Source organism: Psittacula echo (genome assembly GCF_963264785.1).
Source record: "Psittacula echo genome assembly, chromosome: 4".
In the NCBI taxonomy this organism is placed as follows: domain Eukaryota; kingdom Metazoa; phylum Chordata; class Aves; order Psittaciformes; family Psittacidae; genus Psittacula; species Psittacula echo.
Genome location: NC_137738.1, coordinates 86,915,783 through 86,940,854, shown reverse-complemented (window position 1 = coordinate 86,940,854; position 25,072 = coordinate 86,915,783). Strand labels below are relative to the sequence as shown.

General features: G+C 37.6%; 1 protein-coding gene across 1 annotated transcript in view; it reads left to right on the top strand.

Moving 5' to 3' along the window:
* DLGAP2 (DLG associated protein 2) overlaps positions 1-25,072 on the top strand; it is a gene marked incomplete at its 3' end in the record, with an annotated part of 84,812 nt that overhangs the window by 35,144 nt on the left and 24,596 nt on the right. The window contains exons 4-5 of the mRNA XM_080614742.1: positions 2,503-2,722; positions 21,707-22,056. Coding sequence (XP_080470868.1) covers positions 2,503-2,722; positions 21,707-22,056 — 570 coding nt within the window. The remainder of the gene's footprint in view (positions 1-2,502; positions 2,723-21,706; positions 22,057-25,072) is intronic.

The window sequence follows — 25,072 nt, the reverse complement described above, 5'->3', positions numbered from 1 at the left end:
TCAGTCAGATTCCTTAACTTACGTGGGATAAATCTAAGTATAACTTGCATAGCACACATCAGAATTACACAGTAAGTCATTTTCCAAACCTTTCATTATTTTGCAGAGCTCCTTTGTGAAACCTGTCCCCATCATTCTCATGCCTTGGTTTTCGTTACTCTGGTTTGGTTATTTTCTATCTTTATTACACTCTGGTTTTGAGAAAGTTTGACAAGAATTAGATCCTGCATTCAAAGCAGTGCTGTTGGCTGTCACGAAACAATGCTGCAATACAGAACTATTCTAACATGTTCTGCCTCTTTGACCATGGTTATGCATGGATATGTTCACTGAGCTGTCCGTAATGACTAATGGGTTTCAGCAGCAGTTAAAATTCTTCATTCCTGTGTGCATTACCTGGAAAGATGTCCACCATAGATTTCATTTGCAGGTAGATTGCTCAATTGGCCAGATTAACTAAACCTGCTGGATATAGTTCCTTACTTTCTTTTTTAGTCTTCACTAACCTGCATAATTTTATGCCAATCACATACTTCTCACCTCACAGTCCAGCTGTTTCCAGACCAGTAATAAATTTATTTAATACTACACAAAGTAACTGTATTAAAATAAAAATAAAAAAAAAAAACAACAAAAAAACCAAGTTCTGAACCTTTACTTTTTCCTGTTCTTTTTCCATGATGCCATTGTTTTCTTGTCCCACCTACATAACAGCAGTTTGTATAATTTGTGGTATTTTTAATGCCTTTTTTTGGTGAGATCTTTTTTCACTCTTGACTATACTGGGTTCCATGGCTTATATTTTTAATTTAAGTTTTAAAACTTTGATTTTTCTATTGCAAATGACCTTAGTTTGAAAGAAGTGGTTAGGGACTAAATTGTTTATGGACTAAATTACCATAAATTCGCTGATCAATGATGTATGCAAAGTATTTCAGAGTAAGATTTTTTTTCCTAATCTTTTCAAGATTGCCTTAGTCTACTTAAATTTATTAGAAGCAAATTTTATGAAGGGTAATGTAATTCCTTTCAGAAGAGATGTAGTAGCCAAAATGTCTTACATGAAATTAAAATATCAGTTATTCATTATCATCAGAAGTTCCATATGAAATTTCCATTTACTTAATCAAGATCCTAAAACATTTGAAACATTCGCACTCACTGTTTCCATAATGAATAATGTTCTAGGAACAGTAATAATGAAAAATGCACTTAGCGGCTGTGTAGAAAAGGTAATATCAACTGGATGTGCTGTTTAGTGATGCTACAAATTTAACTCGGTATTTATGGTGATTCTGATTTCTAGCACTCTTTTTTAAAAACAAAAACGTCATCACGAGGTTTTGCATTTGTCTCTCCAGTGTTAAACTTCCTATTTGATTTTGGATTAATGTAATTTTGAATTATTCTAGTACATTTATAGGTAGTTAGGCCTGACTTCAAAGAACCTGTTAAAAAAAAAATGTAGGTAGAATTTAGGCACTCATCTTCAAAACTGCAATATACAGTTCCCTATTGAGAGGTTCCCTAAACCTGGCCAGCCTGCCTAAACCCTGTTTATCATAAAAGCTACCTAAAAATGTACAGTTTTGCATCATGGCCATCCTGCAGGCAGTACCAGCAGGTAGATGCAGGCTCTTGCCCATGCCTAGCAGGGAGCTGGAGGGGAATGCTGAAATCCCGCAAGGGGCTGACCTGGTAGACACATGCAGGATGCTCTGACAGGCTGGGATCCTCAGCACACCTAGTGACAGAAGTGTCAGGCTTAAAATAAGGCTGCTAAAGAAAAGGTAGCAGTAGTGGCTGCATTTTGTTTTCCCATAGTAGTTGAATATCTAACCCAGGTAACCAGGAAATGAGGTGGGTTTAGGGCCATTCTCAGCTGAAACATTACTTTCTCATCTGACCACTTTTCACTCTATTTCACACAATAGTTCTTTATTCACTGGACACAAGGCTAGATGCAGTATTTCTGAAACCTTTCAGAAGCATCACCTCCTCTGAACTTCCACGTTTTTGACTATGAGATACTTCCTTGAGCCCCTTTATAGTGAGAGGAAGATAACCTGTCACACAGGCTAAGTGTCCACATGAGTAGTAACTTTGCTGATAAGTGAGGAAGCCAGGCAATTCACCCTCACCTTTTGGGGCTTATATTAGTATAGCTGATTTCTGTTCTGTCTTGGCAGAACATGGATTTCTATCAGCACAGAGTGATCCTGTTGATTACCATTAAATCATGCATTTACAATCCTCTGGATATGCCAAAAAATATTAAATGTAAAGTCAATTTTATGGCATGTGTGATGTACTTACTATATACGTATAAACAGCTGATATAAGTTAAAAAAAATGTGAATGTGATCAGAAGGGATTATTACATTTTAACTATTTGCTAAAACAGTTCTTCATCAATGTACAGGTGTCCGTTTGAGATGTTGAGGCCGTGATGATCACAAAAAAGCAAGTCAAAAATCAAATGCATTGTTGTTGTTTATTCAGATGAGTGAAGCAGAGGTTAATGGGCAATTTGAATCGGTGTGTGAATCAGTGTTTAGTGAAGTTGAAGCTCAGGCAATGGATGCCCTTGACCTCCCTGGATGTTTCCGAACAAGAAGCCACAGTTACTTGCGTGCCATTCAGGCAGGCTATTCCCAAGATGATGAATGTATACCTGCGATGGCATCTTCCAACATCACCTCAACTATCAGGTCAACCACAGGTAAGCAAATTACACTGACCCTTCCAATGTTCTGCATGTAAATACATGTCTTCTTGTTTTATAAAGGGATGTTTGACACTGGAAACAATTTCCCTGTGTAGTGATAATTTTGACACCAGTATTCTTACATTTGTAATATGCTGTTGTGGCTACAGCCTGGAATAAGCTCCTTCTGGGGAGAACCCTGCAAACATAATATAATGACCTGGAATTTTGACCTCCATTTTCCATACAAACAGTTACCCAGATGCAACTATAAAAATGCAAGTTCAAATGGTACCATTTAGCTATTATCAGACCTTTAGGTATTTTTATCTTTCAAGTAATTAATCTTCTAAAGGAGATCAGTTGCACTGATTTTAATTTAGGTCCTTAAAGTAACGAATAAAAAAGCGAAGCAAGATTTTATATATTTGGTCTAAACACTTACAAGCAATTAACAACACAGGTAATTAGCTACATACTCTTAGAAAAGGTCTAACCAGTTTTATCAGTACTCGGAGTCATAAACATCATGGCATGCTTTACACGTCTGCTATTACTCATCAGTAACCATTATCATTCATTGTTGTACGATTTACTGTTAGGGTCTTTTAAATTTTTTCAAGCATCTTTTTTTCTCTTGTTAGTTGCTTAATAAAGATAATAACTTTATTAATTTCAGAATATTAGCATTTAGTCTTGGTAAAGAAAATATTGCACAGATAGCAGTTAAATAATTAAAATGAAATCTATAAGAAATACATATTCTTTCTTAAGTGATCCAAATTCACTTTTATGTCTCCAAATACATTAATGTCAGTTCCTAATGATGATATCTTCCTTGCCACATGCTATGAAATTGCAGTGCAGGCTACCCATCTACAAAAGGTAAAAATAGAGCTCAAGATGTATCATGCAAAAATACTTTTTAAATTATTTGCTTGACGTATCTGTTGTATGACAGATCAGTGGGAGCTGATAAAGGAAGTAAGCTGAGGTTGAATAACATAAATTTGCATTTCAGAAGTAGCATAAAATGTTATTTTATCTCAAGCATAGTATTTTAATTGCTATATATAACTTTGTGCAAAACCAGAAGTTGTGGCTTACAGTGCCACCTCTAGGGATACTTTGTTTAATTGAGATGCTGTCATGATACGAAATGAGCTTTTATTGCTGCCCCAGAGACTAATTTTCATCTCTGTCATATGTCTGTGTGATTATATGAAGTAACCTTCCATGGCAAAAGACACAACTAAATATCTATTTTGGTGTCTAACTCCAGATACTGAACTGGAATACTTTCAGAATACTTTGGTTACCAAGTTAATTGGTTTTAACCTGTGCTGTTTTGAGTTTATATGCTACATAAGCCTAAAATTCTCACTGAAAGGAATATATTTTATTTTCTCCAGGACAAAAAAAGAGCTGAATAATAGAATATGTTTGGGAAAATAACCAGATTAGGCAGTAAATATGTTTGCATCCCAGTGTTTTCATACCTATGAGAAATAATTCACATTGATTAGTGGTCTGCTGGTTAAATACTGTGGTTTTGAAAACTAGCCTTCATTTCATGCCTTCTCCCACATCTTCGAAATGGTTTATCAGATCGATTTTCTTGCCCAAATATGTAATGTTTCTGCTTTGTTGTGGTGAGGTGATATTGATATTCTGGAGCAAGAAAGGATGATGTGAGATATTTTCCTGAACCAAAACCATTTCCAAGCCTATACACTGTATACAGTTCTGAGTGTGGTTATGTATTCAAAATAATATCTCTGTATCACTAAGCAAGTTTGACCTCAGCTTCTATGTAAGACAAATATTCACATTAGAAATATTTATCTGATTTACAGGAAGAGTAAGGATTATGTGGTTCACTATTAGTTGAAAATTTCAGTTACCAAATAAGTTCTTTTTAAAGCCCCAGGTGCAGTTCTTCCGTATTTCTCTCTTCACCCCCTGTCACTTTGGAGGGAGATGCTTCCTTTGCTATCACTGCTATAACTCAGAAAACTCTTACTTCTCCAGCCCTGCCTGAAAATTGCAAAAGAAATAGTTACCTGAAATGTGGAAATGGTGTTGGCAGATATTTGACATTTATGTGGGCTTCCTTCAAACAAATGTCAAAAAGGTTGAAGTTTCACATCAGCCTTCATTTACAATTCAGTCTTTTGAATTCCTAGGAAAATTGCATTACATTGATTCCTTTTTAGCTTCTGATGTAGCAAACTCTTCTTGGAAAAGAAACTAAAGCAATTGCTTAGAATATTAACAGGCGTTGCAATTTAATTATTACTTGAATTTTCAGTGATATAGGTCCTGACTGCCTCTTATCGATGTTGTAAAGCAAATTATAACACACAGGCTTAGCTAAAAATTAATTCACGTAAAAAAAATCTAAAATAAAAAAAAATAATATTTGATCTATGAATTCAATTACAAAATTATGGAATAATATAGCTTGCAGTTTCCTAAAATGTTCCTAGATGCATTAACAGCTTTCAGAAGGTAGTAAGGTTGCAACTATAATGAATATTATGTGAGATATTATTAATAGTCTCTGTTAACAGGGTTTTCTAGTAGATGGAACAAGAACTACCAGGAGCTAGCTCTTCTTAAATGTGTACAAATTTACAGAAAGAGCCTATGGTTCATTGGTAATATCTGTGGTACTAATGAGCACATTACTTTCGCACCGGCCCATGTAGTTTAATTGTTTGTGGAACCAAGCTTTTCCACCTCTGATGGAGACTGTGTGACAAGACACAAAGCATTATCTGTTGCTCCAGATGTAAATCAATGAGAGAAGTTATAACGCAGAGGAGGCAGTCAGCATACTTGGCACACTGTAAGCTGGACCTGGACTCTGTGTGACCCCTGCTAAGATTCATATTTCATTGTGATTAGGGCTTTTCTAGCCATTCCACTTCATTTTGTAAAGAGAGAATAAACCCAGTGAAACCCAGTGAAAAATACTTCGTGTTAAAACCCCTGAATGACAGCATAAGCTTTCTGTTGCTGAACTGTATCCAGTTGCAGCTGTCAAATGCCCAGCTGAGAAAATAGAGCTCCAGCTGCTGCTGCCTCCCACCTTGTCCCTCTATCACAGACAACATGTAATTTCCTGAATAAGAAGTTACAGAGCGCAGTACTCATCTTAACTGCTACTGCCTTATGTCTTTGCTACTCTTGCAACAGTGGTTTTCAGGAAGAGTTCATAAAATCTGGGTCACTTTTCCAGGTAGTTCCAGTTTAGTTCCCTATTGTCTAAGCCTATCTGCATGTATATATGCAATGCTGTCAGCTTGGAAGTCTCCTTCCTGGTAACATCTGGGTAGTGCAGCAGAGCACCGAGGGAGGTGCACAAGCTACCTGAGGTATCAGACTGTGCCACCACCAGCTCAGTGTGTAGTGAACCCTGGCTCTATAGTCCTGCTGGGAAACAAAGGGCACTAGGCTTCAGTAACGTGTTATCCCACCTGCAATAGCTAGCTTGTCTTATTGAAAAGTAATTCAACCACCTTGGTACAACTCTGTATTGTACTATGAAAATATAACCAACAAGGAGGTCTGGAAGATATTAACAACTCTACCCCCTTTTTCCCCTTCACCTGAGAACATAATTATTTTTTTAGTAGCATGTCCTATATGTAGAAAGAGTCTTCTGTATGACTTACTGGATATGTTGTAGAATATTTCAGAATGTTTCCTCAGGTTTTTTTCCTGCTAATATTGTTTGGGTTTACCCTGAATGCGGAAATATTTGCAGTGGTACTGGAGGTAGCAGTTAGGATGGTCTGTTGTGAAGCAGAAGAACACGCTAAAACCCCTTCTCTGAGACAGAGAATCATTTGGCATTTGTATGTTTGGCCATCCAGGATAGCCTGCACACCAGGTTATCATCTGTTTAGATGTGGGAGGCACACTCATTTTCTTCTGATGGCATTAGTATACATTGTATAAAAACACTTTTACCTATATTGTGGGAGATGTTGCTCTAGCCTGCTGCCCAGGATACTCAGCCATCAGGTGGGATATCTGCTCAGTGAACATTTGAAACAGCTAAAGCAGAGAAGACTAAAAATCCCATAAGGATGAACTGAAGCACTCCAGTCATTGGTATGGAATCCTTCTCCAGCAACAAGCACTGAGTGGCCTCAATTAAGTTCTTGAGCTTTCAGGCTGATTGATAAATAAAAGGGCACAACCTTTTCGGTTTCTTAAAATTCCTTCACATTTTCCTCTAACCCAAGTGTTTTGGCTACAACTGTATTTTTTGATGAATGGGTCAATGATAGAAAAAGTCCACCTAGCTATGGACTTTAGCAAAATGAGGTTTGGGTCACAGTACATAAAGACTTCCTGGATTTCTGTACTATGTTAAGTGTCAGCCCAAGATCACTTCTGTTTCAGGGATTTCCAGCTGATCTTGAGAGAAACAGCATGAAATACTGCTGATTTCAAAGGATATAGTTACTAGCCTTAAGTGGCCGGTATGTTAATGGATTATGACTTAATTTTTCTAGAAAATGTAGCATACTGCAAACCTGTCAGATCAGTTGTATATGCACCTCCTTTTGTCTAATTCATAGTAGGTGGTTCTACTAAACTCACTCTTACTAAAGAGTCCACTGAAAAAGACGAGTAGGGAACTGTCTTTTGCCCATTTTACTTTTCTCAGCCAGTGAGACTCTGCTTGGCAGTGAGTAAACTTCAGAGAATTCCACGCTTACTAAACTATTGAGCACTGATTCCAAAATCAATTAATTCAAACAAGGTCACATTGCATGAGGGAGTTTTCAATTACAGCTCATACAATTACTCAGAATGCCTGAGGAATTGCAAGTTTCCTTTCTCCTGACTTAAAGCTATTTTCAGCTTTGCATTTTTGAAAGAAGGGGCTACATAGGGTGAATTTTTAGAGCACATGTTTGATATTTAGCCACAAAACCCTCCTTGGCAATAAATAGGTTACATTGTCATGTACCTACAAATATAAAGGCATAAGAGTATGATATTTCATTGGGAAGTTGTACTGTTCCATGGCACAGCTACCCCTGCAGACTGATTCTGGTTGCTATCTGAACACTAATGACAGTAGGTATTTTTGGGGGTTTGTTATTAGGTTGGGGCTTTTTTTCAAACATATGAAGTGCCAAGAGCAGGCAAAAGTTTGAGTCTTCAAGCTACTACATTTGGTGCTATTGGAGTTCAATGAATTTCAGTGAAGCGTCACTAAGAAGAAAGGTCACTAACAGAGAAGTTCTTGAGCTTCTCTCCTGTGAGAAAAGGATAAGATAACTGGGATTGCTCAGCCTGGAGAAGAGAAAACTCAGAGGGAATTTTATAAATATATATGAATACAAAAATTTGAAGAACATGCGCCCCAGTTCCTAAAACAAACATGTTTTATTATCAATAAATGTGTGATTTCCTTTCATTTCCTTAAGAATGAGATACTTCATCCAGGTGGCTACGGAGATATTCTTAATCAAACACACTTTGGCTAGGAAAACCCAGCCAAATGTGGGAAAACGTATGCATGAAGTAACATCTCCACAATTTCTGTTCTTTATATAGAAATAAATGTTGAGTTTTAGAGGTTTTGGCTGGTACCCATTGCTAAGTAATAGCTAGCAGTGGTATCTACAACAGGTATGTTTAAAACCACAAAATGAAAAAAAGTCCAAATAAGATACAGAAGGTTGTTATCCCAATTATAATTTGCCTGTTGACTTTGCTTAATTACTGTTGGGGCTCTATGTAAATATCTGGCACTCTAACCCTCTGCAGGAAACATACCATAGATCTGTGTGAGCATTTGGGGATCCTGAGTTAATACTTTGATGCTGTGCCAACTTCTGTGCCTATATTGTGAGAATAAATCTTATATTAACAAAGGTTGAGCCCTGGTCTACACTTGAATATCCACACATAATTTTCATTGCTCTGGGTGTATCTGGGGGAAATAGTCTTTAATTCTTTTAAATAGTTTGAAGTTCTGCTGCTATGATAACACTTGCTCTTGAATAGCAACTCTACATGGTGTAAGTGACCCAGGGAGTCATATAATGATAGAATGGTTTGGGTTGGAAGGTACCTTAAAGATCACCTATTTCCAGCCCCTCTGCCACGGGCAGGGACATGTTCCACTAGACCTGGTTGCTCAAAGCCCCATCCAGCCTGGCCTTGAACACTGCCAGGGATGGAGCATTCAAAGCTTCCTGGGGAGAACTGTTCCAGTGCCTTATCACTCTCACAGTAAATAATTTCTTCCTAATATCTAATCTAAATCTACCCTTTTTCAATTCAAAGCCATTCCTTCTTGTCTTGTCACTACATGCCCTTGTAAAAAGTCCCTCTCCAGTTTTCACTAGGAAGAATGTGACACTAGGAAGAAGGTGACTAGGAAGAAGGTGACTTCTTCCTTCACTAGGAAGGAGTTAAAGGCATTCAACAGAGGATAGACAAGGAGCCATTGCAACTGTTCCTAAGTCTGAGATTCCCTGAGATGGAGTAAGGCTGTGCTAATCGGGGCTGCCTGGCTGCTTAGTCTCTTCACACTGATGAAGCATGGAAACAGTTGGAGCAGTAGCCAGAAGCTTTTCATAATTTTCATTCTCCTTGGTACAGATGATCTGCAGAGGCAAAGATAAAAAATTAAGTCACTGCCTACCATGTATGGTTAGTTTGAAAAATGTGTAATGAGTGTTTTTTCCTTTGCTCCTGCTGTTCTGCACTTGACATAATTCCTCTGTAACCTATTAGATTTGCCAGACAGCTGGTTCTTTCTTTATTAAAAAGGATACACATGCTCTCTCCCTGGCATAATTTGGCTTTAAAGCTGTTCTGTGGTATCAGTTTTCACAGAGTTTTCTCAGTTTCATTTTCTGTGTGGTATTATATTAAAAAATGTATAAGAAAGAAAAAAAATCATGCAAGGAAGGTGGTTCACTGCTTAATGTTTGAAGCCTTCCTGATGTGATAGAAATTAACCATGGCAGAGGTGTATCTCAGCCCAGCTATTCAGCTTGAGTTTGCCAGTGTTTTGTCCTCAGGTGGGTCTGTGCAGCTGGGAAATGCTCACAGTGTGGCTGTGTCTGGGAGTTCGTCGAACCCTTCCTGCCAGTTCTTCCCCTTCTGTCTTACCCCATGAATGAAAATGACCTCTAAGGAGTCTTCTCAGAAGCTCTGTATATGTTTAGTGATAGTTTTTGTTGAAGGCATATATGTCAGTAGCCATAGTAGTGACATTCACTGGAACTACAATGCTTTATATGCTGGGTATACAGACATCATTTTGATTGCATTTGACATTAATTTTTACTAGCTCACATGTAATATTTCATTCATCACAGCCTCAGTCCATTAATGGAATTGATACATAATTGTCTTGTGTTGACCTTATAGTCATAGAATCATGGAATCACTGCCCTTGGCTTTGTCACGCTTTCAGTGCAGGAGGCTTATGAGCTGTGTTCTGCTCTACCTTCTTTACAGTAAAAAAATTCTTCCAAAAACCTGTGTGTAGAGCCACAAGGGAATTCTTCTCTTGTGAGTCCTTGCAATGGCACAGGGGCCAATAGAATGTATGTAAGAAGGAGGAAAGCTGCACTTCAAAATAACAACAAACTCCTTTACAGCAGGTCAGATCTCACTTCCATAGAGACATTTCCACTTCTAAAATGTCCACTGGCTAGTAAAGCTATTTCCAAAAATGTATTATCAGGCATTTAGGGAGGGAAGTTCAGGTGCTTTCACTACTATTCTGCTTATGGCAAGGACATTTTGATTAATGCTCACCACTTACACAAGTGCTACTCCTGAAGAACATTATTTCTAACTTCTAAAATTGCCTTTTCCAGGACAGAATGCTAGTAGGTAGCTGCCACCCAAATCCTTCCCAATAACAGAGGCATCTGAAGGTAAAGATAGAACATGTTCTTCACCATTTAAATGAAGCCATATCTAGGTTTCAATGTCTCAGAGTGTTTGGTGTTTTCTATGTTTCAGAGTTGCCTTTAGTTTTACTTCCTGCAAATTTTATGGGGGTTTTAACATAAAAACCTCTTGGGATACTTGCAGCTCTCTGCCAGCCTCTCAGCAACTTCCATCCTCTATTTTCACTTACCTGAAATTGAGCTTGTACTTAAGTCTCCATTTCTGTGTCAGGAATTTTATTTAGGCTGACATCTGCCCTAGAAGGGCAATTGGTAAACCTGAGACTTAAAACATAATTGTAAGAGGATTAGAGAAAATAAAGATGCTGAAATTGATTACATTCCAAGGGCACAACCAGACAGAATTAGCCTCTGGCCAGGCAGGTTATTTGAATGGTGTGGGGTTTGCCTCCAGATTTACATAGATGCTTTCATGCAAACTAGTAATCTAAGTTCCCATGACAATAAATTCAGATTAGTTAAAGGCACATGGCTGGTGACATTTGAGACGTCCACTTGGGGCCTACAAGAGAGTTGCATCAGTTTAGACAAGCAGCTTGTAGGCTAGGCAGGAGGGCCTATGACCTCTAAAAAGGTGTTAGAAGCCCATGTTTAGGTGATTTTAACTCAGACCAAATGTAGCATATGGATTCTATTGTGCACCAACAGAGTAAACAAGCCCATACCTACACTGAGGAGCCTTATACTCACTTAATAGCACCCCGATACTTACCAACAAACTGTACTCACTGTAGAGCCAAGGTTTAGCCTCAGTATACAGTCCATTAAAATATACACACTGGAAACCAAAATTATAAGAGCAAGACAAGCAGCTCATTACTGCTCCTCAAGGGCAACTAAAGGATGTCCAAACAGGGTTAGGGAAGATATTGAGTTTGAATTGAGTAACCTATCATTCAGCATTCTAGACCTGAAAATGGAATATTAAGGATGTGTTAACAAGTCACTATTTTTATATGCATTTTGTTACAATTTGGGATAGTTCTGTGTCCAGAAAAACACATATATTTCCACTATTTGTCTTCTTCCCACACTAAAAAAAAAAACAAACCAAACACAAAAAAAACCCACCTTAAAATTTAATTCATAAAAATTCATCTCATCAATTATGTATATCTAAATTGTAACTGTCAAAGACAGTCACATTAATGGCCTATTATAGTCAATGAAATGCTATTTGTTTCCTTTAGAACTGGTATTTATTACGAAAGAAGTTGTCTTCTGGACATCCCTCTTTCTCACTGTTGTCTACACAAATAGTCTACAATGAGAGCACGACATAGCTAGCTAACTTTTATAAATCTGAGATAAACATCACTCCTATTGAAACTGCATTACGGGATGAAACCAAAGATTAAATCCTGGTCCCACTGAAAACAGATAACTGAGAAAGCCATGATCTGACTTACAGGGTTGAGAGCCCAAAACCCAGAAGCACCATTTGCTGCACGTAAATGACAGGGCTGGCAGCCTGCAAGTAGCTTTCTGAACAGTCATTTTAGACTTTTTTTCTAGTCATTTTATCCATCTGCATCTTGGATAAAATGATTTCTTGATTTGACGACTGTCTATATTGTTACCAACCTCAAGAGTGCACTCTGAGATTGTGTCCAAACTTGTAGCTCTCTGTAGATTTAAAGAATGATTTAAAGGTATTGAATTACCTTTAATTAAAATATTTTGCAAGCAGCTAAATTCTTTAATGTAGGACCATTATCATAATGCACTCTTAAAATTAGTCTACTGTGAACCGCTTCCCTAAGATTAAGTGAATAAGCTGGTTTTCTCCTTCTATTCAGTTTAGAATTCCTTACTGTAAGTTAAAGAAAATAACAAGCTGCACGTAGCTACTGAAAGAATGAGAATAGAAAATACACAAGCAAAACCAATGGTAAGCCTACACATGTCCATGAGTGGGCTTAGGAGGCTGATGGCAATTATGTGACTTGAGTGATAAGGCTATGTGGGAGTTCAAGAAGAGATATTTTTATTATTTTTAAGTACAGCATCACAGCAATATTGGTTTGATTCGACTGAAAAATATCTTCAAATTTTCTATTTATGTCAATGCGAAAAGTAAGAGTCCAGTAAGAGCCTTTTGGAGCTCTTTTTTCTCTTTGTCTCTTACCGTTTTATGATGTGACAAATGCCATCTGTATTCCTGAAGAGCTGCACAGAGTATAGGTAAATGTCTTTTCTGAAACCAAAAAACTGAGATGGTGGGGTTTAATGCAACTTCAGTATTTTAGAGACACATAGGAACTATTTAGAAAAGCAATACAGCTGTCAGCACTTTGCCATGCTGCCTACAGGTTGCTAGTTAGGCTATAATTTCTCGCTAATTGACTGATCTAAAATAGAACATTTTGTAACTTGTCCATCATCAGTCCAGAGGTTTGTGTTGCCCACATCTCTTTTAACTTTGGCAATGGCTTACAGTTTCTGATCTTGATGTCTTGTTTGATTTGCATTTCTGTTTTGTGACTAACATTAATTACACTGCCAAAACAGATTTTATCATTTATGTAACATGGGCTGCCTACAGACCTAAGTTTCCTCAGTATGGAGGTAACAACTTACACATTGAATGGCTTGATTACAGTAATTCCTTGTATACTGTTCTCCTCCTGGGAGACTATAGGGTGTACTTAGTCTTCAGATTTTTCCAAATTTAGTGGTCACATTTCCACTTAATTGTTAGCTTCCTGTACAAAATCAGATAGATGTGCGGAACATAAGCCTAAAAGGATCTACTCTAAGTATTGAGTCTAACCTGGTGCACACACAGATTAAAAACACCACAAACTCATCCAGCATTTTGCCTTACCCCCAGTAAATTCTGAATGAGGTTATGTGTCATGCTAAGGATTTCAGTCTTTTTTTTCACAAGTGCTATATCAATCCTGTTTAGCAGAGAGATGTCAAAACCAGATGCTGCTTAAAAAATAGCATTTTATATCAGATTCATTTGACAGCAGTGACTCAGTGGCGTGCTATTTTAAAAACTCTTAAAAATAGTCACATACAAAAACCACAAATCTTGTCTGTGTCACTATGTTATGATAATGGTCCAGTTCCTGGGTTTATGTGAATTGGTCTGATTTCACTGACTTCAATATCAACAACTTCAGTGGGATTAACAACATGGTCTTGTCTTTGTGCAATCAATTTAACAGAAATAAACTGCTTTTAATACAACCGTGGACATACAAAGGGATCTTGAACCAAACTATTACTAGGTGATATGTAGTAGCTCAAGCAGAAGAGATCAAAGAGTTGGAAATTAGGACTCAGTCATTAATGCAGGCTTTAACAGCCACCTCAGAGGAGATGTGGAGCAGAGGAGGTGAAGCTCTCACCTTTCTGATGAGCACAGGTAACAGAAGAGAGCAGAGGTTATTTCCCAGTGCATACCAGAGTCCTACCAGTGCTGTCACACAGACAGAGCTTTTGTCTCACCCCTTTAGGCATTTCAAAATTAGATATCATGATCTGAGCTAGTTGTCCTTGATTGTCTTTACAGTTGATGAAAATAGTAGGCACCTGCATAGGATGATTCATTTCCTGGTAAAATAAGTATCTAACATGGGTGAGAATTGCACCCTGGATTGCTTGTTTTTCCACCAGTAATTCTAAAAGAGATCAGACAACTAATTTAGACTTGGATGACTGTTTTTTAAGTGACTTACGTGAGGTGAGATGAATTACCATGTATGGTTCTCAAATACTGTCTTGAAGGTATGATATAATTCATTGCTACTACAAGATTCTACTTTACAAACCAGCACGGGATGAATGCAGCATTTTAACCCCATGGACTATGGCAACATGAGACCATACATAAACATCTTACTTTAGGATGTAACAAATATCCAGTCTTACTTAACCATAATACAGGTAAATGATTCATCAGGAGGAAGGTTAGGAAGTTACAGTTGCCTACCACCCAAGCAATGCTTTGGGTTATTTAGTTTAAATAAAATGCAGCACATCATATAAACTGTGCTGATAAAATTCATTTATGTGTCAGCAGTCTTTCTAATAAAATAGCTCACAAAAATACCACTGTGAATATATAGCTGTTTCTCACTGCTTAATCTGGAAAGCAAGAAACAGGGCTCTTTTCACAGATATCAAGTGCAGAAAGACTCTCTCTACTAAGAAACTACCTGGTCCCTTTAATGGCTGGGATTCATTGTGGAGGGCTGAATGAAAAAAGGGAAGAAGCAGGAAGGTAGGTTAATAACTAAAGTATGTGTCTGATTATGTTTGAAGGAAGTCTATCCAAGATTGGATTAAAAGAATTAACTTCATTTAAAGCAAAATTGTCTCTTGAATTTCAAGCACAGTGTGACATTGGCAAGTTTTAATGACTATTTGTGCAAGGTTTGAACGTTCTTACAGTTCAAAAAAATGCTTTCATTACCTTACAAATGGAGAAACGCTCGAACATGGACAGCCCTCAAAAATGACAGGATCTTTCACTAGCAGAGTAGCAAGCGAAGATGTCCAGGGAGAAGCAAAAAAAAAGGGCTGGAGGAGCCTGGCTGTTTGAGAACATGATGTGCTGATATTTCAATTTAAGTGCAGTGTGGGTGTGTTTGAGAAGTCCTTTGAAGGACTTGCATTTACATTCAGTTATCACTGCCTATGATCAGGTAATGGACCAAAACACTTGTTTTCTATGCAGAGCCTGAGCACATACTGCTCCAGCACTGTAAAGAGAAAGTAGACCCCAAATCACTGGTGTAGGTCTTTGAGGTGGCCGCTGAAAAACATCAGACTTGGATCCAAACAGACTAATTTACCTTCACCTTTTACTCTCAGTCTAACAGATCACTTTTTCTTATTAAGTAGCCAGAGACTACACATGTCAAAACTAGGATTTCTAAATCGTCTTGTTATAACTAAACTTAAAGTCATTACTGATCCAAGAAGGAAACCTCTTCCTAACATCTCAGAATTTGACTTTCTGAAAAGCCAGATTTGCTTTGTAAAAATTAAACTGGCCTGTTTGACGCTACAGTCTCCTTTTAATTATGCTTGGCGTTTGAGACCAGTGTATAATGGATGTTGACAAAAGGCATATATAAAAAGATGTGTCCCAACTTCCTCTCTTTTAAATAGGGACTTGTTTCCTTATCCACGGCTTGGTAGAAAAATCAAGAGTTCATTCTTTTGGTAGCAAATAAACTCATTTTGTGGCTGAGGTTTTTTTCTCTAAAGATCTCTTTGATTTCTTAAAGGACTTTTTAATGCTCATCACTTTGTTTTGAGAAGTAATTGTATGCATACATATGTATATTTTTATTTTAAGAGTAGCTCAGAGGTCCTGATGACCATGGTGGAGCATAGGGAAGAGATTTCAGGGCATTTCAAGGACAAGCATGTTAGATGGTACTGTAAAACCCTTTGGTTAGAACAGTATTTATGATGGCCAAAAGACTATACTAATAGCTGAGTAGTCTTTTCATGCAGGATTAGATTTAATTGTGTCCTTTTATTATAAGGACTCTTTCCTCTTCAGAACAGTTTCAGGGTTAGCATTCACTTTCCCTGTGCAGAGCAGACGTTCTAGCATTAGCCTGGGGTCTGCACTGTGTTCCTCTCAGTGCTGTGGTTCCTCAGAGAAGCACTGCCTGCAGCAGCATGCCTCCAGGGCAGATCCACACTCCCTGCAGAGTAATTATCCTCCTTCTAAATAAACCTCCTTATAAAATAGAAAATCCAGTTTACTCTTGCCATGTGTCATAAGGGACAACTGTTTCTTTTAATTGATGGTGCTTTCATGTAAATTCATCATCCAGTTAACTTTGTGATCTCAGCCTAAATAATGTTATTTTGACTAAGTGCTTAGTGGTTATACTGATTTGTAAAACCCCCTCAGGTGACTCTATCTTGCAAATGGACCAACAGCAGTGATTTATTAAAAGGCTGCCTTTTGAAAGGTGTTCTGAATGTCACCTGCGGCCACTGATATTTCATCAAATAGATCATGTCTCTCCTGCCTTTGTCTTTGAATATCCACGGATAACCTGAAGTTATATCTAAATTGAGTTATTTTAGTCATTTTATTTCTAGTACTAACTGTTAGCACTGAAATGTGGGCAGAGTAACTGACGTTTCTATGGCTGTAGCAACAGTAACCGTAAGCAAGATTACTCAAATGGAGTGTGGATTAGGAGGGTTATTCTGCTTCCAGCTATATATCAATTAAATAAAAAAAAAAAAAAAAATCCTGTTACTTCTGAATGATCAGGAAACTTTCATTGGATTTCTATTTTATGTGTCCAAACCATCAAATTGCCAGTTCTCTAGTACTGGGGTTGTCTTCCTGCTTTCTCCGCAGTATTGCCATAATATCTGATACTCTGGTTCTGACCAGTGCTTCCCAGCCAGGATCACAAAGGGTGTAAGAGAAATTATTGTGATTTACAGAACAGGTTACTTGTAGCTGTCTCTGTGCCAAATGCAGCAGTGATAGGCAATCTTGTGTATGTGAGGGTCATCTGGCACTTAAGGTATCAATCCTTACAAACCAAATCGATGTGTTACACTTTCTCCTGCCTGAGTGACAAATTAACATGTTATGCTGCATTGCTTCCTACTTCTTTCTCCTAAACAATATACCTGGTTTTCATCATTGTTTAGTCTAGGCCACTGTGAAGCAACACAGAACCATTTTGTTTTCTGTAACAATGTCCTTCCTTAAAGGAAAATCCAGTGGAGCTGATTGCACATGTTTAGGTTGAAGTGAGGGAAGTACTTAAACAGTTGACACTTTGATCCAAATGGAAGTCTGAAATATCCATATAGTTTAGGATTAGAACAGTTTTTTACCATTTTTATAATTTTTGTTTCATGATCATAAGATAACAGATGGGCATGGACTGTACCTTATAAAAAAATATTTTTCCTACTTTATTAAAAAAGGAAAAAAAATCAGCTTTCTATACTAAGATAACCTGTGAATATAGTTGGCAGGAAAATTTTAGTTTCTTTTTCATAATTCCTTGTGTGTTTAGTTTAAACATTAAAAAGATATTTACCTCTTGTGCCATCCACTTTCTTTTCTTTGCATTTCAGAGCAGCTATAGACTTTACAAATTGATTAACAGCGTGGCAGAATGCTGCTGCTTCTACATTTCTTGAGCCTTATTGCTCAGCAGCAGGATTGGTAAGAGAAATATCAGGACTTCCCAGCACATGCATGCTAAACCACTAAGAAAACTAAAGAAATCAGAAATCCTGGGTGTATTTCTGTGAGCAACAGAAACAAAAGACGATTGTCCAGGATTGATGTTTTATATGTCAAAACATGAAGCATGTCTCTGCTTCTGCTGAAGTCCACAATTTAAATCAATCGGAAGTCGTAGTGCAATAGCTCTGACCTCCTGATGCTCTGCTTTTGCACACCCCTGTTCCCACACTGTGTTTCATCCCCGGCCTTTGTGCTGGCTGTGACACCCAGCTTGTCCTGCTTTGACAGAAGACAAGGATCCTCTGTCCCAGTCTTCTTTCTCCCAGGTCAACTTTCAGCACCAGTGCCCTGGATGGAGTTACTCCAGCACTGACCTTGGCCATCACCCGGTACCCTGGGGCTGCATTGCCAGCACCAGCCCTTCCTCTGGGGATGTTAAAACCCACCACAGCTCTGGAGTTACTGGAATGATGGACCCAAAAATGGAGAAGATATGAAGCAGTGATGAGGAGGTTTTATATGCTTACTTTGAGCCAATAACCACTAAGGCCAATAAAATTTCTGAGGTAGTGGATAATGCAAAGCTGATAAGAGCTCCTGTCCATCAGCATAAGAAGGGGATGATAAATGAAAAGGAAGTTCATTTTCTGTTAGGAAAAGAACATGTTTCTTTCCATATATAATATGTGGTATGTATGACTGCTAAGGCCAAGAATTGAACATGATACAAAAAGACATTGCTGTTGATAACAGGAACATTCACGAATGTTTCCATGATTAATGGAAAAAAAATTGAAAGTGACATAAAATTTTATGCTTCAAACCTTAAGCCAATATTTATTTATTAGAGACCTAAGACCGCACATGAACAGTAAACTATGGATTACAGGGTTACTTTTCTCCTTTAAGTAGTCCCTAATCTATTATGTAGTCATCTCTTAAGTCAGCAACACATACCAAGTTTATCTAAGACAATTTTGATCAAATTATTCATCTAAGTTATCTCATTTACTTCACTAGAATGGCTTGAGTGATTAAAGCAAACAGAATTGGGTGGCAAGATTTGCTTCACAAATTCAAACCTCCATCCTCTCACCTGATTTTGTTACAGTCTCCAATTAGTCCCAGATTTCTGAGGCTCTGAAACGTTTCAGATATGAACTCATTAACTGGTAGAGATGAAATTTTTATTCCCTGCTCAATATTTGACCTCTGGGACTGTAGCTTACAAATTAATCGCATTTCTTCCTGTCATATTTCACTGTAAATATGTAGCCAGTTTCTCACAAACTTTCAGTCTTTCTCCTGATTTCTTCTCTTTAGTGAACCTTTGTGGGTTTTTCAATTCCTGTTTAGTGCTCACGATCAAATGCTTGCCAGAATACTGCAGTAACTGTAATACTGGCTGCTTTAAGACATGTCACTCCAACGAATGAATCAGAATTATCCAGAATAAAGTATTCAGTCCTTGGGGGATGGGGAGGAAAGCAAGTGACAGTTTTGGTTTTGCCACAAGGAGAATTTTTCCTTTTTAGAAATGTAAATGAAGATTAAGTTAGCTATGAAGGGTTGCAACAGAAGTTTAACATTTATATTCATTAGGCAGAGAAGTGATCTGCTGCCCAAGTAGTAGGGATAGACTTGCTTGTGATGTTTCATTATCACATTTACCATATGTTTCATTATTCACTGCTATTTCTTCTGCATGAAAACAGTAAAAAACAGTAAATTAGTATAACAGTGATAACCTGTCTTATGTTATACGTAAAAATAGCTTCCTGTTCTGAATTTCACTCACCTTATTTTACCCTATGGTCTCTATTTCTAATGTTTCCCAGCACTTTGATCACTTGCATCTATATTTGCAGGGAGAAGGAGCAGTATTATGGCAACTTTCTTCTTACAGAAATAATTCATAAGAACTACTGCTTGAGCTCATAAGACGCTGTTTTAATATCCAAGCTTTAAAGCCTCTCCCTTCTTTCTAAACTTTCTGTATTCCCTAAAGCATCTGAAAAACATTGATTTTTTTCTTCTTTTTTACTGCTGGTTACAAAACTGACAAGAGATAAGACTGGTGATAGGACAACAAAACAGCACTTCAAAAAAAGCAGTCTCACACTCTGAAGAGCATGTTTTCACGTTTCACTCCGTTAGAGTAATTTAGCTCAGAGCAAGACTTCCTTTCAATCTCCATCAGAATTGGGCAGCATCAATAGTAATTCAAAACATGCTTCAACTGAAGGTTTTCACTTCCTAGCTCTGTCTCACTCTATTTATGATTACTCTTTCATTTGTGATTATCAAGAATGAAAATTTAAGAGTGCTTTTGTCTAGGCTCACTTTTCCCATAGCCTAGCCTGGCAACACAGGCCCAGCAGTCCCAGATTATTAGCAAATTCCTAAACTTGTTTTTTCTTTCCAGAGAGCTGCAACTTAGCCTTATATCAAAAACACAGTTCCAAGGTTACCTGAGTCACTGTTGCCATGTCCAGTGCATTTAACAAAACCAGAAAAAGGCAAACCTTTTCCTTAAGTCATTCATTATCCTGGTCTATGCATGTATACGTTATGTTATTTCACTATCATTGATATGGGAAAGCATAATAATTTTCTTTATCTTCCTGCAATTACACAAGAAATTAATTGGACTTGATTTTCCTGTACAGGAATACATAAAGCTATATCATGACACATTTTTGTATCAGTTTCTAATTTTATGAATTATGATTATATGTGCTCTGGGGAAAAACACTCATATTAATACCAACAAATCTTAGTGGGCTTAGACAATCAGAAAATTCAGCTGTGTAATATTAATGACTAAATATCTATTTCTATGAAATCTCTAAAATTTTGTCAGAAAGCACTAATGGCACAATTCTACATCTGTAGAGCTTTCTTGGATGTTTTATTGAGTCTTTTGGGGCAATACAGAATCTATGTTAAACCAGCCTCAGACCTGTTCTGCTCATCAGACTAAAAATCATAGTTCTGCTCATGTGTCTTCAGTTCTCCCAGTGTTCCAAACCCATTTTCATATCTATATTTCCATGTTCTCTGCATTTAAGTATATTCCCCTTCAATGTATGTTCTAAGGATTTTAAGGCCTACTGTAGGATAATAGATAAAAAGTCACTGCTTTTGGTATTCCTTGTAGTTTTTTGCTTGTTGTTGTCCAGGTATCTAGCAGCTTTGCATATATTGTAACATTTTTTGCATGCCTGGAATTCCTTTTTTAACTGTATTGTGGATATTTTTATAACATATACTTCTTACTAAGTGTAAGTAGCCAATCTTGCCTAATTCCAGCCAGTACATCTGGAGGTGTTTTTACAGATTGAAGTACTGCATACTGTAAAGTAGAAGTTTCTGAATAGTTTTGTACCAGTATATCGATGCTACTTTCTTAATACACTAGATCAATATACAGCCCACGGTTCAGGAGATAACAAAAGGGGAAAAAATAAATCTTCCTTTATTTCTCTTATCAGCTTTACTCCATGCTGAAACAACCTCAGAAGTCCTAGTGTGCACCTGCCCGGCACAAGTCTTAACACACAAATCTTCACTGACTCTCTCAGCTTCACTGTAATCTGAGACTCCCCTTTGCACCCCTTGCTTCATAGCTGAAATAAAATGTTTCTGTGAATACCCATCTGACTCCAAAGGACATTTTCAATTAGTAGTGCAGTTCACAGAGCGCTATGTTACACTGTCTTCATTTTAAGTAGCATAATCTTAATGTTAAAGTGATTTCTGTTGTGAAGTTTGTCAGATTAATCTTGATTTCTCTTTTTCTTTTTTTTTTCTTTTTCTTAATTCTTTCTGTAGCTGTAACTTACACAAGTTACAAAAAAACACCGCCACCGGTACCCCCTCGTACCACTTCCAAGCCACTGATCTCAGTCACAGCACAGAGCAGCACAGAATCCACCCAGGATGCATATCATGACAGCCGGACTCAGAGGATTTCCCCATGGCAGCAGGATGGGCGAGGGATGTACAACTCCACTGACAGTTTGGACAGTAACAAGGCCATGAATCTTGCCTTGGAAACTGCAGCTGCGCAGCGCCATGCATCTGAGAGCCAGAGCACCTCGATACGAACCAGTGACAAGGCCATTTTGGTGTCAAAAGCAGAGGAGTTTCTTAAGAGCCGACGTTCCTCTATAGGGATCCAGGTAGCCTATCATAACATCTGTCTGTGATGAATTGCTTGCCTTCTTTCTGTAAATAGCATAGAATGAGTCATTCAGCTTCACTGGCTCTAATAATCTAACAAACAACCCCTGGCTGCTTAGCATGAATTGTAATTCACATCATGGAAGCATGGCTGTGCAGAAAAGTCTTCAGCTAATATGCTGTACCTGGAAGAAAATGAATGAATAAATCTCTAGGGAGGTTACCTGTCATTAACACTTGATATGAAAATTATACTGCAGAGCTACAGGTGAACAGCATGTTCATCTCCTTCTCTCCATGAATTCACAGTCCTTTTTATAGAATTACACCAGCTTTAAAATGCTTGACTGTATTTTTCCCATTATCTTTCTCTTCTGACCTTGGAAAATGTGTAATGCTGCTGGATCTTAAAGCTACTCTACCTAAAAAGAGTCCAGTCCCCCCCTTACTTTTAGTTGTGCTGGGAAGAAGGTACCAAGGAGGAGAAAGAAATGTGCTGGTACCGATACAGCATAATTACAGACAGCAAGTAATGAAATAACGTTAATGAAAACGGTTTTTGAGCATCCCTCCATTTGTCCATCAAAACCCACAATATTTACTTCACCTGGCATGATGTGTGTCAGACTGCAGAAAGCTCAGTCACGTTGTGTTGTTTCAGCCAAATGAAATAAGGCAATTCCAAATGCAAATTTTGATTGATTGCTATTCCTTCTACTAAATGGAAAGCACTAGATAGGTAGCAGTGGTCATTTGTATAAATCTCTAGGAAATACCAGGTAGTACTAAAAATCAAGAAGCTGAATTTGCAAAGAATGTGAAGTCCTTTGAGACACAGGAGTAGAGGTAAATTTAGGCTTCTGTTCTGCTGAATATTTAATTTCAAGTATGTGAATATCCCCTTTTACAGCACTGGGTTCAGTTCTGTGCTTAAAAACCTCTGCTATTGCCAGACCAACTATAGAGAAAATGCCATGCATTTTGGCATAGTTACAGGTGTTGTGGAGACAGTAACATAGATCTTGGGAGACAGCAACTTAGATCTTGAGAAGGTAATGTAACAAAGCCCAGTGAGAGAGTGCTCATCTACTAGGAAGCATACTATTTTTCTTTTAACAGTAGTAATGCCATTTCCATTAATTTCACAAGAGCATCAGAGAAAAGTCTTTGGGTTAAGCACATCACAGCTACTCATTGAACTTCATTGTTTAACATCTTAGTATGATATAATTATGAGGTTCCACAATGTATTAGACTGATAGGAAGGCATAGGCTTTGCCAGCAAGCTGCTAGTCGATTTTGTGACATAAAAGCATTTGCTTCTGCTTCTCTAGATGCAGAAGAATAGAATGCAGTTTAACAGCAATGGTAAAATATTCAGATGGCTACTTTTCAAATGTTTTACAGAGCAATTAGTGTATCCTAAATTGTTCCAAGAGGGGCTTAGCAGATAACAGTGAAAAGCTCAAAGAAGCAGCAAATAATTTTTGGTACCTTTTAGCCCCCAACCTGAAACTCTCTTCAGAAAGGAATAGTGTCTAGTATTGTTCTTATCTCTTCTATACAGCAGCTGTGCACAGTGGCATTTAACAACGTTGGTGTCTTGCTTCAGTCCTGGTATTTCAGCAATTAATTCTGAAACTTTGATTGCATCACTTGATCCTGTTTCTGACTGCAGGTGATGACAAGTACTTTTCACTGGGCTCTGACCCTTCTTGGTATGTGGTTAGTTTAATAATGAGTGCTTATATTGCACAAAAACATCTGTGCAATGATTTTCATGGAGGCAACGGATATTCTGTAGCAACTTGGCATCTGAGGCTTGGCCCTTAATACTGGTCCTCAGGTGCACACCTTGAAGAAGGCAAACACATTTTGCAACAGCAGGTCTTAGAAGGATGAGTGAGTTGTTTGTTGTCTTTTGAGAAGTATAAACTGCTTGGTTGTAACATTTGCCATTAGATAAGGTTAAAATTGCAAAATCACACTCAACACACTATCCTGAGACCACGTTTTACTTGTTCAGGTTTTTTTCAGCAGTATGTTTCAAACTTCACATTAGTGTGAAAAATACCTTTCACTCCCTTGTGTATTGCTAAGCAGAAAATGCATTTTGTCGTGTTTCTGTTGCCAGGTTTGTAAGGAATAAAAATACAAGGTAAAATATTCTTATTACAAACTACAGAAATAGTAATTTGTTCCCCCAAAATACAGTTGAAGAGTTTCATTCCTTTTAGACTTCTGCATCAAAGCACCTTAGAAAGGGATGGGTTTTATTTGCATATTTCCTTGATTGACTAAATTACTTGTTTTCTCATTAGCATGCCATGCAAGGGTAATGCATTGAATTTGCATTTATTTGCATTAATTAATTTGCTATCAGGATGGTTAATTTGAGCATTTTTTAATGTTTCATTCCTTTAACACACTGGTGTTAGAATGCTTGCCAATGGAGCTTCTTACAGGAGCAGAGAGGCATGAAGATAAAGAATGACCACTGATGTCTCTCCTTGTGCAAATGCTATGCACACAGCCTAGGGTTCCCATGTCTTTGGTATATATGATTTCTCTAGTGTACATGTAAGGAATAGAAGTCCTTTTAAAAAGTTCTGGCATACTAGACGTGTGCTATAAGTGTGGAACTCACATACACGGGGAGCCCAAGCAACTAGGAGAGCACTGGACTTACTATGAAGATCATAGCATCCCATCTGCATGGACAGAGAACAGCACATATATGGTAATCCAGCCCACAGTATATTAGCCCTATTCCAGATGGGAATTTTGAAAAAAAAGGTTTAGAAACAAAACTTTTCCAGAAAATAGCTGCTGGGGTTTTAGCTGGGTTTTTTCACTGCCATATTTAAAACAAAAGGAATATTGTCAGACAAGTCAGTAGACACTGGAAAAAATGTTGATGCCTAAACTCAAATGCATTGCAAAATACTGATTCTGGGATTAAAAATTTAATCAGCATTCTTAAAAATATATATATAAAAAAGAATGAAACTCTAG